Raw genomic sequence first — 14377 nt, forward strand, 5'->3', positions numbered from 1 at the left:
CAACAGAAAGGCGAGCTGTGCGCATGCTCGCAGGTTTTACATTATTAGAAGCCTATACAGAAGCGTGTACCTATTCGTTAATGGGGAGTCGTCATCTGGTTAAGTAGACATCGAAGTGTTTTTGTGGCACGTCAGTGTCAGTGTTTGCTGGATAAAGACCGGCGGCATTCATGTACTGATAGATATTCAAGTTACCGTAAAGCTGTTTGCGTGTCGCTGGAAGAAGGGACGATGTCGGCAAATAAAACAAAGAAGGTCAAAATGGCTACTAAATCTTGTCCTGAATGCGACCAACAGGTAAGAAAATACATCTTTAATTTTTAGGAGGATGTTACTGATTGCGTTTCATTTTATTGATACTAGTTGCCAGCTCTAGAGACGGAAACGGGGTTCAGTGCAAGCCCCGGTGATCACGATGTTTCTCAAAGGGCTCAGCTGGTATATGTTGATTTTCCGTTCGGCAGAGAGAGCATCGGTATCTATGTCCGTGTTCACGGTTATGGCTTTGTGACTTTGTATGTATAAAACAGACGGACATACGATCACATATTTGCGTTAGTAATGTAAGGGACTGGTTCAAAAGTTCAGTAAATGAGTTGGGCTATAGTAGTGCATTTTCATTACCGTACCTCAGTTACTTTATTGCGTGTGATCTTCACTGAGTATTTCGATTGGTTAAAGATAAAAAATAAAAAGTCAGCCCTTTGGCTTTGTGAGCATCTCTTCCTGGAACTACGGTAATTGTGCTGGATCACAATGGACTCTTCAAATTAAAGCCAACAGTGGGTAGACTGCAACAAGTCTACATCAGTAATGCACATGGTTAGTTACACAGTTCGACCCTGTCCTCACACTACTACCACACACAAGCATGTGTTACTGCGTTTCTTTCTTTTCATTAGTTGTGCTTCTGGCTTACTCTTCTGACCCTATGAATAAATCCGTTGAAAATAGTTCTGCTCAGCAGTAAAACTGCTGCTGGTAAGATGTAGATGTTACACTTAGGCTATAAAAATATGAAGTGGGTGTAGTACAAATTCCAGCATTTTATCACTGTTTAATTAAATATTCCTAAAAGCAGTTGTAAACAACATGTGCATGGTTTTGCAAAATTTTTACTTTTACCAAATGCTGTTGCTATTTGTAGTTTGAAAAACTGTAGACGAGTCATTAGTTCTTCTTTCTTGCTCACTGAAAGAAATCTGTCCGTTTTGTGCTTGAAAAAGTGCATTATAGTCAGCTTCAGTGTCTGAAGCTCCTCCTCAATGGTTCATGGGAACCATACCTGTAGAGACCATCCATTCACCTTTTCTGCTTCCCACAAAGACACGGCGGGTGGAATCAAAGATCTCAAATTTGGACTCATCAGACCAAAGCACAGATTTCCACTGGTCTAATGTCCATTCCTTATGTTTATTGGCCCAAACAAATCTCTTCTGCTTGTTGCTTTTCCTTAGTAGTGGTTTCTTAGCAGCTATTTGACCACAAAGGCCTGATTGCACAGCCTCTGCTGAACAGTTTATGTAGAGATGTGTCTGCTACTGGAACTCTGTGTGGCATTTATCTGGGCTCTAATCTGAGGTGCTGTTAACTTGGGATTTCTGATGCTGGTGACTCAGATGAATTTATCCTCAGCAGCAGAGGTTACTCTTGTTCTTCCTTTCCTGGGGCGGTCCTCATGTGAGCCAGTTTCATCATAGCGCTTGATGGTTTTTGCGACTGCACTCGTTGAGACATTCAAAGTTTTAGCAATTTTCCAGACTGACTGACCTTCAGTTCATAAAGTAATGATTGACTGTTTTTTCTCTTTACTTAGCTGATGGTTTTTTGCCATTACATGAACACTGACAAGACACACCTGTGATGTGAAAACCATTTCAGGTGACTGCATCATGAAACTCATTGAGAGAAGGCCAAGAGTGTACAAAGCAGTAATCAAAGCAAAGGGAGGCTATTTTGAAGAACCTAAAATGTAAAACATGTTTTGTGTCATTTCATACACATTTGTTTACTACATAATTCCATATGTGCTCATTCATAGTTTTCATGCCTTCAGTGAGATTCTAAAATGTAAATTGTCATGAAACTGGAGAAAAAACATTAAATGAGAAGGTATGTCCAAAAACCTTGACTAGTAGAATATGAAGGCAGAGCCAAAGAGAGCCAACATCTCTACTGTTGGTGTGTGAATTACAATGTTGCTCTCCAGTTGTGCTGAAAGAAACTACAACTTTCTCATGAAAACTCTCGCCAGACTGTACATTTAATGTGCAAATAGAGCTTCACCAGCACAGTGCATTAAGGGACTGTCATTCATGCAAATGCGAGCTGATGATGGAATATGAAGAGATGGCCAAAGCCAAAAGCAAAGTTGTGGACATTAGAAACTCATAAGTTGGTGAGCTGCTGTATGGTAAAAGATGCAACGGCCCATGTGACTGGGATGGAAGCAGCAAAAAGGGGCTGAGGTCACAGGCTTTTGGTGTCCGCTAGAAGAAGGAAAAACATCACCTTCAACAACTTTTTGGTAAATATGTTGGTGTGATCACAGCATCGTCTTACTGGGAGGTTATAATTATAACGCATTCACATGTTGTAGTTGCATGTCATAGGGCTGTTGCTATGGTAGATAACATAAAGGTAGTCTGTCTGCCTCAATTTAACAACAGACGCTCTCTGCAGAAAGTGTCAAAAACATGTGAGCCTTAAACCTGCCTTCTCCCCTAACGCCATCAGATGGTTGCAAAAGGACTTTCGGTCCCATCAGATTGAATGGGAAATTACTTTTTGACTTTTCCTCTGTAAACACTGCTAAGTTCATGGACTCAGTCACAGGTTTTGGGTGATATTGAATAAAAACTTATTTCAGAATACTGTGTTTACTGAGACTAAAAGCAAAAGCTAAGAAGTGAAATTGAAAAATCAGCTATTTGACCTGTTGCACCTTTCAATGGGTTGTTTGCGGCACACGACTACTTCCTTTCAGTTTAGGGGGTGGGGGTGGGGGGGGCGTGAACATTTTTCTTGTAAAACAAAGGGGGGCCTAGCAAAAAAAGTTTGGGAACCGCTGACCTAACCCCACTAACTGCATGTCTTTGGACTGTGGGAGGAAGCTAAGAGAACCCACACAAACATGGAGCGAACATGCAAATGCCACACAGAAAGTGCCCCGATCAGATGGAGAAGTTCTTCTCGATGTTACTGTTGCTTCTCACTGTGAAGCAACAGTAATCAGTGCGGCACCGTGCTGTTCATCTAAATAATATTAAATAAATATAAACAAAGAAACTCAGCCTGAAAATAATTGAAATTTTGACAAATTGCATGCAGTTTTTTTTCTTTAAATTGTAATTGTGAACAGTTTGTTGGTTAAAAGGCAATAATAACAATAATAATTAATCCATCCATTTATATAATAGTAATATAATAATTTATTTTTACTATTGTTGTTGTAGTAGTAGTTTGTCATTTTTTTATTACTATTATTATTATTATTATTATTATTATTATTAGCAGTATTCATTTTAAAGACTTGTTTAAATTCCTTAAAAATCAGTGCTTCCTTTGTTTGTACGCATTAGTCAGGGGGACTTCTACACTTGTTTGTAGAGCACAAACCAATTCATGGCTAAAAATATTGATAAATCACTATAGCTGCTGCTGTATAAAATGTTTATACTGGACTGGTTCTTACACGATAAAATATAGCCTTTATCCACTGTACCTGAGCACTCAAAGTGAGCATACAACTTGCATAATTCACATCTATTAATGCGCCTAAGCTGTCATGCCATAATACTTTGGAAGAGAACAGTCTTATCGTTTGGTAACCCTTCCAAATAAGTCATACTTGTTCAGTCTGTTTCTAACTGTACTGTCATGAACTCATGAACCTTTAACATGCTAAGTGAGGTCTACACTGTCCAGTGAAAAAGAATTGACATCAGTGAAACTTAAGTGGACCCTAGTGGGCTTGCAGATGTAGAAAATACAATCAAACCTTTGGCTAAAGTCTTCTGCAAGTAATGAGTCATAGTGCGCAATGGTTATGGTCCATTTAGTGCTAAAAATGGCATGATTTAGTGGATATCTTAATTCACTCCATTTAAGTTTACCAACTCATGTCATTTATTTGGAATAAATCTGCCCTGTGTTAGCTTTGACCCTTGAGATATGTGTCAGACATGGAGAATTCTAAGAGTATGTCAGATTGTCTGCTGCAGGCTTTGTGCAGCTAAAACAGGAATCTACCTTGTGGAAATGATGTGGTCATATTTTAACAGTAATATACTGTTTCTTATTTCTCACTCTTTCTAGATTCCAGTGGCGTGCAAGTCCTGTCCATGTGGTTATGTGTTTATTAGCAGGAAACTCCTTAATGCAAAGTTAAATGAGCGCTCTTCACCAGCCATAGCAGGTGAGGTGGTAGTTGGTGGGTTGAAGTGCCTCTGCTGTTAGAACACTTTTGTTTCATTTGGAGTGTTATTACCGCCTGTTTCCAAACATTTTGAGAATGTGTGTAAACCAAAGATAAAAACCTACAGCCAATTTGGAACCACCAGTTGTTCCAACATGCATGTTTTTGGATTGCATAAAGAAGCTAAAGAACAAGTAGTGCAGTAGATTAAAGAAAAATGTGAAAAAATAAAGTGCCAAGATTTGCATGGTGCTGGATTTTCGCTGCTCTTTGATTTAAAGAGCAGTCTGACCAAACTGTCATTTGCTTTTAAGATTGTTTAAGAGTGCAATTTAAAGTCTTTTAGATTTCATATGTATGTATATATATATATATATATATATATATATATATATATATATATATATATATATATATGTATATGTATATATATATGTATATGTATATATATGTATATATATGTATATATGTATATGTATATATATATGTATATATATATATATATATATGTATATGTGTATATATATGTATATATATATATATATGTATATGTGTATATATATGTATATATATATATATATATGTATATGTGTATATATGTATATATATATATGTATATATTATATATATGTATATATATGTGTGTATATATATATATATATATATATATATATATATATATATATAAATGAACAAAAAAACCCCACCCATCTCGCCCCTGCGGGCGGTTTATCCTTCAAGCTCGGGTCCTCTACCAGAGGCCTGGGAGCTTGAGGGTCCTGCGCAGTATCTTAGCCGGTCCCAGGACTGCGCTCTTCTGGACAGAGATCTCCGATGTTGTTCCTGGGATCTGCTGGAGCCACTCGCCTAGCTTGGGAGTCACCGCACCTAGTGCTCCGATTACCATGGGGACCACCGTTACCTTCACCCTCCTCATCCTCTCGAGCTCTTCTCTGAGCCCTTGGTATTTCTCCAGCTTCTCGTGTTCCTTCTTCCTGATATTGCTGTCATTCGGAACCGCTACATCGATCACTACGGCCATCTTCTCCTGTTTGTCTACCACCACTATGTCCGGTTGGTTAGCCATCACCATTTTGTCCGTCTGTATCTGGAAGTCCCACAGGATCTTAGCTCGGTCATTCTCCATCACCCTTGGGGGCATCTCCCATTTTGACCTCGGGACTTCCAGGCCATACTCGGCACAGATGTTCCTGTACACTACGCCGGCCACTTGGTTATGGCGTTCCATGTATGCCTTGCCTGCTAGCATCTTGCACCCTGCTGTTATGTGCTGGATTGTCTCAGGGGCATCTTTACACAGCCTGCACCTGGGGTCTTGCCTGGTGTGATAGACCCCAGCCTCTATGGATCTTGTACTCAGAGCTTGTTCTTGTGCTGCCATGATTAGTGCCTCTGTGCTGTCTTTCAGTCCAGCTTTGTCCAGCCACTGGTAGGATTTCTGGATATCAGCCACCTCCTCTATCTGCCGGTGGTACATACCGTGCAGGGGCCTGTCCTTCCATGATGGTTCCTCGTCTCCCTCCTCTTTCTTGGGTTTCTGCTGCCTGAGGTATTCACTGAGCACGCTGTCAGTTGGGGCCATCTTCGTGATGTATTCGTGGATGTTTCTTGTCTCATCCTGGACTGTGGTGCTGACACTCACCAGTCCCCAGCCCCCTTCCTTCCGCTTAGCGTACAGCCTCAGGGTGCTGGACTTGGGGTGAAACCCTCCATGCATGGTCAGGAGCTTTCTTGTCTTTATGTCAGTGGCTTCTAGCTCCTCCTTTGGCCAGCCTATTACCCCAGCAGGGTACCTGATCACGGGCAGGGCGTAGGTGTTGATAGCCCGGATCTTGTTCTTACTGTTCAGCTGACTCCTCAGGACTTGCCTGACCCTCTCCAGGTACTTGGTGGTTGCAGCTTTCCTAGCGGCCTCTTCATGGTTCCCATTCGCCTGCCGGATCCCCAGGTACTTGTAACTGTCCTCTATGTCTGCAATGTTGCCTTCTGGTAGTTCAATCCCCTCAGTTCTGACTACCTTCCCTCTCTTTGTTACCATCCGACTACACTTCTCCAGTCCGAACGACATTCCAATGTCATTGCTGTATAGCCTGGTAGTGTGGATCAGTGAATCGATGTCTCGTTCACTCTTGGCATACAGCTTGATCTCATCCATGTACAGGAGGTGGCTGACAACCGCTCCGTTCCGTAGTTGGTATCCGTAGCCAGTCTTGTTAATGATCTCACTGAGGGGGTTCAGGCCTATGCAGAACAGCAGTGGGGACAGAGCATCTCCTTGGTAGATCCCGCACTTGATGGTGACTTGTGCTGTGGGCTTGGAGTTGGCCTCTAGTGTTGTGCGCCACATCCCCATTGAGTTCCTGATGAAGGCTCTTAGGGTCCTGTTGATCTTGTACAATTCTAGGCATTCCAGTATCCAGCTGTGGGGCATTGAGTCATAGGCCTTCTTGTAATCAATCCAGGCTGTGCACAGGTTGGTCAGTCTGGTCTTGCAGTCTCGGCTGACTGTTCTGTCTACCAGTAGCTGGTGTTTTGCGCCTCTGGTATTCTTGCCAATCCCTTTCTGTGCCCCGCTCATGTATTGACCCATGTGCCTGTTCATCTTAGCCGATATGATGCTTGACAGGAGCTTCCATGTAGTACTGAGGCAGGTTATTGGTCGGTAGTTGGATGGGACCGGTCCCTTCTTGGGGTCCTTGGGGATCAGGACCGTCCAACCTTCGGTTAGCCATTCCGGGTGTCTCTCGTTAACTAGCAGCTGGTTCATTTGTGCTGCCAGACGCTCGTGGAGTGCAGTCAGCTTCTTCAGCCAGTAGGCGTGAACCATGTCAGGCCCTGGTGCTGTCCAACTCTTCATACTGGAGACCCTTTCTTGGATGTCTGCCACTGTGATGGTTACCGGACCCTGTTCAGGGAGGTCGCTATGGTCTGCCCTCAGATCCACTAGCCACTGAGCATTGCCGTTATGGGTTGCGTCTCTTCTCCCAGATGCTCTTCCAGTATTGCTCCGTCTCCAGCCTTGGTGGTGCTGTTCTCTTATTGTTCCCTTGCCACTGAGAGTACACCTTTGCTGGTTCTGTGGAGAACAGCTGGTTTATTTTCCTGCCTTCTATCTCTCTGGTGTACCTCCTCAAGCAGCTGGCCAAGGCTGTGAGTCTTTGCTTGGCAGTTTCCAAGGCTTGCTGTATTTCTTATGCACCTTCTTTGTCATGCCTTTCTGCAACTCCGTTAGTTGGCTAACCTCCCTTCGTGCTACTTTGATCTTGCCCTCTAGCCTCCTTCTCCATGGAGGGTACTGCCCCTTATGACTGTTCAACTTGTAGCCAAGCATCTTGTTAGTCTCTGTAAGCGTGGCTGTAGGTATCATCCGTAGTGCTGCATTAACATCATCTAGCAGACCTTCTGAGGGTACTTCACGTAATCTTGGTAACTGGCTATGGGGGATCCAGGTTTCAAGCTTGGCCATGATCCTATCTTTCAGGTTAGTTCCTCTCGCACTCAACGATCCTTCTCCTATCGCACTTGGGGCTTTGTACCCAATCTCGGGTGGGGGTGATGATATCTCCCCCACCCGAGATTGGGTTGACGAGAGACACCCGGAATGGCTAACCGAAGGTCGGACGGTCCCGATCCCCAAGGACCCCAAGAAGGGACCGGTCCCATCCAACTACCGACCAATAACCTGCCTCAGTACTACATGGATGCTCCTGTCAGGCATCATATCGGCTAAGATGAACAGGCACATGGGTCAATACATGAGCGGGACACAGAAAGGGATTGGCAAGAATACCAGAGGCGCAAAACACCAGCTACTGGTAGACAGGACAGTCAGCCGAGACTGCAAGACCAGGCTGACCAACCTGTGCACTGCCTGGATTGATTACAAGAAGGCCTATGACTCAATGCCCCACAGCTGGATACTGGAATGCCTAGAATTGTACAAGATCAACAGGACCCTAAGAGCCTTCATCAGGAACTCAATGGGGATGTGGCGTACAACACTAGAGGCCAACTCCAAGCCCACAGCACAAGTCACCATCAAGTGCGGGATCTACCAAGGAGATGCTCTGTCCCCACTGCTGTTCTGCATAGGCCTGAACCCCCTCAGTGAGATCATTAACAAGACTGGCTACGGATACCGACTACGGAACGGAGCGGTTATCAGCCACCTCCTGTACATGGATGAGATCAAGCTGTATGCCAAGAGTGAACGAGACATCGATTCACTGATCCACACTACCAGGCTATACAGCAATGACATTGGAATGTCGTTCGGACTGGAGAAGTGTAGTCGGATGGTAACAAAGAGAGGGAAGGTAGTCAGAACTGAGGGGATTGAACTACCAGAAGGCAACATTGCAGACATAGAGGACAGTTACAAGTACCTGGGGATCCGGCAGGCGAATGGGAACCATGAAGAGGCCGCTAGGAAAGCTGCAACCACCAAGTACCTGGAGAGGGTCAGGCAAGTCCTGAGGAGTCAGCTGAACAGTAAGAACAAGATCCGGGCTATCAACACCTACGCCCTGCCCGTGATCAGGTAGGAAGGGGGCTGGGGACTGGTGAGTGTCAGCACCACAGTCCAGGATGAGACAACGAACATCCAAGAATACATTGGGAAGATGGCCCCAACTGACCGAGTGCTCAGTGAATACCTCAGGCAGCAGAAACCCAAGAAAGAGGAGGGAGACGAGGAACCATCATGGAAGGATAGGCCCCTGCACGGTATGTACCACCGGCAGATAGAGGAGGTGGCTGATATCCAGAAATCCTACCAGTGGCTGGACAAAGCTGGACTGAAAGATAGCACAGAGGCACTAATCATGGCAGCACAAGAACAAGCTCTGAGTACAAGATCCATAGAGGCTGGGGTCTGTCACACCAGGCAAGACCCCAGGTGCAGGCTGTGTAAAGAGCCCCCTGAGACAATCCAGCACATAACAGCAGGGTGCAAGATGCTAGCAGGCAGGGCATACATGGAACGCCATAACCAAGTGGCCGGCATAGTATACAGAAACATCTGTGCCGAATATGGCCTGGAAGTTCCGAGGTCAAAATGGGAGACGCCCCCAAGGGTGGTGTAGAATAACCGAGCTAAGATCCTGTGGGACTTCCAGATACAGACGGACAAAATGGTGGTGGCTAACCAACCGGACATAGTGGTGGTAGACAAACAGAAGAAGACGGCCGTAGTGATCGATGTAGCGGTTCCGAATGACAGCAACATCAGAAAGAAGGAACACGAGAAGCTGGAGAAATACCAAGGGCTCAGAGAAGAGCTCGAGAGGATGTGGAGGGTGAAGGTAACGGTGGTCCCCATGGTAATCGGAGCACTAGGTGCGGTGACTCCCAAGCTAGGCGAGTGGCTCCAGCAGATCCCGGGAACAACATCGGAGATCTCTGTCCAGAAGAGCGCAGTCCTGGGAACAGCTAAGATACTGCGCAGGACCCTCAAGCTCCCAGGCCTCTGGTAGAGGACCCGAGCTTGAAGGATAAACCGCCCGCAGGGGCGTGCTGGGTGGGTGTGTGTGTGTGTGTGTATGTGTATACATATATATATATATATATATATATATATATATATATATATATATATATATATATATATGAGAGAGAGAGAGAGAGAGAGAGAGAATAATTATGAACAATATGTACAGGTACTTTCAATATTTCAATACCACTGATGTTTGTTTAGGCTCTTAACTCAAAAAGATCAATTGGAGAAGTAACTTCAGTAATTACTTCCTCTAAATCATCAACATCAACCCCATTTTTACAAGAAGTCCTACCAATTAATGGTTCAGATATGATCAATCTATCTCTATTAATTGCACAGGCCTTCAAGCTGGCAGGAGTTAAACTGTTACTTGTTAACTGTTAAAAAGTCATCTCTTGACCCAGCGGTCTTAGCTAATTATAGACCAATCTCCAAACTCCCTTTTGTTTCAAAAATTCTTGAAAGAGTAGTTGTTAAATAGTAGATGCAGTTGACTGCTCTGTTCATCTGCAGAGGAATGGCTTATTTGAAGAGTTTCAGTCAGGTTTCAGAGCCCATCACAGTATAGAAACAGCTTTTTAGTGAAGGTTACAAATGATCTATTTAAAATTGGAGACCTCGCTCAAAAGCTGTTTTTGGTAACAAGGATTTGGGTGGAAGTGTGAACAACACCCCACTGAACAGATGGCTAAACAGCATGTGGTATTTGTAATCCTTGCTTTAGACAAGCTGGACTTTAGGCGGAGGAGGACTGAGCGCATTCGCAGAGAGAGAATTGAGTGCCCTCTAACCAATGACATGGAGAACAGGAGGAGGCCCCGGGCTAACAGCCAATCAGATCCCATACGAAGAGGACGAGGCAGACCAAAAACAGTGGGGCTGAAGAAACAGGAAGAGGAGAAAGGTAAAATAAGTCATTCACAGATGTATTTTGTGGCACTGATGTTTTTTTGTTTGCTCATTTTAGGGACCCTTTTTTTAGTTTTGTCTTTATTGTGTTGTCACAGTACAAATAGACAGGAATAAGGACAAAAGAAATGAGCAGGAACTCACTAAATAAAGTGGCTATACAAACTATGGAATAATTTCTATTAAATTACAAATGCATTCAATGAAAATGGGAGAAAACAGCAATGGAAAGTAAAAGTCAGGTTAGATCTAGACTACCTGGTGCTTTGATATTGCCTTCTAGAGCTCAGTCTGCCTGTGACAGGAAAACCAGCATTGCCACAAACTTATACACACAATAATTTAAAAAAATACATCAGTGTGCAGAAATTTTGAGCCACCCCTCATCTTTTTATAATTTGCTTGGGAAATGGGTGAAACACTTTCCTGAAATAAACATGCATGGAAATACATACTTACGATGGTTTTTGCAATTGAATATTTGGTGTGAGCACCTTTATTCTTCAGCACATCCTGAACACTCTGAGGCAGTTTTCTGTCATTTCTTTAAGTAGTCTTCAGGAAGTGGAAGTTCTCCAGGCTTCTTATAAGTAAGTAAAGAAACAATTTCAAACTGGTTCTTTGTTAAGTTGTCTTATATGCAGACACAGCACTGCACACCACTTTTTTTATATTCAAATGATTTATGTCTGTGTTAAGCAGCTTAATAGGCAAAGAAATATCATGATCAGAAAGTAAAATATAAAGTAAGGAGGGGTGGATCAAGACTCTTGCATGTTACTGTGTATTAGCAAGGACTTGTTTGCACATCTTGCACTGATTCTGGATTGACTATGTAAATCTGCAAAAGCAGAGTGAAATAAATTGCCTTTGAGTTGTCTTTAGAGTAAAATGCTTTTGAATCTATCTGTATATGTGGACCTTATAATATGTGCACATGCTCCATTTGCAAAAGACAATTTGGTTTTCAAACACAAGCAATGTACTTATTTACTAACAATTTCTCAAGTAATAGGTGTATACTGAATATGGCCCTTACAGTACAGATTTCTCTAGAATTGGCAGATACAGTTATGGTACTATTAGTCTGAGACTGCAGATACCTGAAACAATAGCCAGTGTTGTTAAGTACTTATTGCCAAATGTGTCTTCTCGTGTGTGTGTGTGTGCGTGTGTGTGTGCGTGTGTGTGTGTGTGTTCACAGAGAAACAGGAGAAGGAGGTGGATATCTATGCGAGTCTCTCTGATGAGAAGGCCTTTGTGTTTTCTGTGGCATTGGCTGAGATCAACCGCAAGATCCTGGCACAGAGACTTATCTTGTGAATCAAATCCAAAGTAACTGAGAAAACGGATGACCAAAGAGACAAGAGACCTCTCTGGAGCTGAACTTTAACCTGGCTGTATTTCACTTGGATTACGAGACAAAATTCATAAAACTGCAAAGTCTTATCTCTTCGTGGCGAGAAGGGTTTGTGTTGGAATATCAGTTGTAAGAACCATGGATCAGAAGAATTTTCCATGAAATCAAAGAGAGGAGGAGCTTATAGAAATATGTTATCGTATTCAAAATAAATGGACTGTTATGAAATGATCTTTACTGGAATGACCATGAAAAGACGACACATTTGCATACACGAGATTTAAAACAAACTGTCAGTAATTAGTGCTTTGCACAGTGCTCACCATATTTTATATAATTTTAGGCATCTTATGTAGCCATGCTTCACATGAATTTCACAATGCCTACAATGTGGATGGACTAAAAATTGCAGTCACCTCACCCCAGTGCTCAGCTCTCCTGGAATCATCCAGGAAGGTGGATGTTTCTGAGGCAGAGACGTAGCACTAATATTGCTTTTCAAATTTGTCCAACTTTGATTCCTTCTGTTCTTTTTTGATTGCTATTGGTGGAATGGCTTTTAATGTCCACAGTGAAGCATAAATCTGTTTGATTACTTTATAAAAATGTATTAAAGACAGTCAACCCAAACATTTGACATGGACTCAAATGTGCTTGTTTATCTTTTCTAACTTTTGGTTATAACTGCTGATCCCATTTCATATGTCAGACTTTGGCTCGCAGCGCAGTTGCTTATATCTGTATTTGGCAGAATAGCAAAGATGGTTGTAGAAGTAGAACTTCCAGTGGGAAAATGTTCTTTAAATCTTATTTTGGCACTAGGTCGAGTGAGTTTAGATAATACCTAAACCTAAGTGGCCTAATAAGTGTCCAAAGGCATTTCTTAACATGGATTACCAACAGTTCCTGTATACATGGGTTATTTTGAGAAAATACTGAACAAAGCAGTTAGGATTGAACTGAGTTGGCTAAGGGAGAGCTCCATCTTGTTTTCTGGGTCCACATATTTCATTTTAGGAATGTTGTGTGTGTACAGTAGGAGAGTAGATTTGAAATGAACCAGTCAGCTTTTATTCAAGGATTAAATAAGAATATAGAAACAAAATGATTTTGTAACAAATTGAGGAGATTGATTCAAACGCCAAAATCAAGTGGACAGCACAGTGCAGAGCTGTGCAATTAATCATACCACAACAGCGTCCATAGGGTTTCTTCAGCCAATCAGAGTTAATCAGGTGACCATAACCCAGTTAACGATGCTTTTATTAATCTCTGGCTCTCTTCCACAGCTGTCTTTTATCCTGTCTTTCTTTTCTCACCCTAACTGGTCGTGGCAGATGGCCCCGCCCCTCCCTGAGGCAGGTTCTGCTGGAGGTTTCTTCCTGTTACAAGGGAGTTTTTCCTTCCCACTGTCAAAGTGCTTGCTCATAGGGGGTCATATGATTGTTGGGTTTTTCTCTGTATGTATTACTGTAGCGTCTACCTTACAATATAAAACGCCTTAAGGTTACTGTTGTTGTGATTTGGCGCTGTATAAATAAAACTGAATTTTCACAAAAACAAAACCAAGGACTGAGATTAACAAACAGCAGCAAAACAAAAGAAAACCCGGCATTTAGGGAACTTCCTGACTTCAAGCATTTTCATACAATACCAAGGATTTGTATCCAGTTAAATTTAAAACAACATCATTATTTTTGTTTCATTATGTCCCTGTAAAGATGGAGAAACGGTACACTTCAAAGCTCTAACAATAAAATGTTTGCATGTTATGATTGAGTATTGTAGGATTAGATTGCCTATACGTAATCTTTGCTTTTTACTTTTTGTAAGCAAGTAGTAGTACCAGTATTATGTACTAGAATAAACTATCATGCAGTGACTACAGAAAACCTGTGAAATCAACAAGGGAGATGTCATGATGGCTTCTTCCAACTATGTCCTTTTTCTACTGCACATCAACTTCCATTGAAACTGGTTATGATATGTGTCATCCTGTTCCACAGATGAGATGGAATAAAGTCTCAGGTCCATAAGTATTTGGCCAGTGACACAGTTTTGTCATTTTGTCTGTGCACACCATGACAGAGGGTTTTGAAACAAACATTCAGGATATGAATGACGTGCAGACTTTTTAAAAAGTTATTGCACTTCTCAAAATAATGCTTAAGTT

General features: G+C 42.4%; 1 protein-coding gene across 1 annotated transcript; it reads left to right on the forward strand.

The window, feature by feature from the left end:
- lg1h16orf87 (linkage group 1 C16orf87 homolog) lies at positions 1-12841 on the forward strand. The gene is made up of 4 exons (XM_003459282.5): positions 1-297; positions 4318-4417; positions 10660-10839; positions 12049-12841. The coding sequence occupies exons 1-4, from the start codon at positions 232-234 to the stop codon at positions 12165-12167; spliced, it is 465 nt and encodes a 154-aa protein (XP_003459330.1). The 5' UTR covers positions 1-231; the 3' UTR covers positions 12168-12841.
- Positions 12842-14377: the final 1536 nt, after the last annotated feature.

This window comes from Oreochromis niloticus, linkage group LG1, assembly GCF_001858045.2.
Source record: "Oreochromis niloticus isolate F11D_XX linkage group LG1, O_niloticus_UMD_NMBU, whole genome shotgun sequence".
NCBI classification, from domain to species: domain Eukaryota; kingdom Metazoa; phylum Chordata; class Actinopteri; order Cichliformes; family Cichlidae; genus Oreochromis; species Oreochromis niloticus.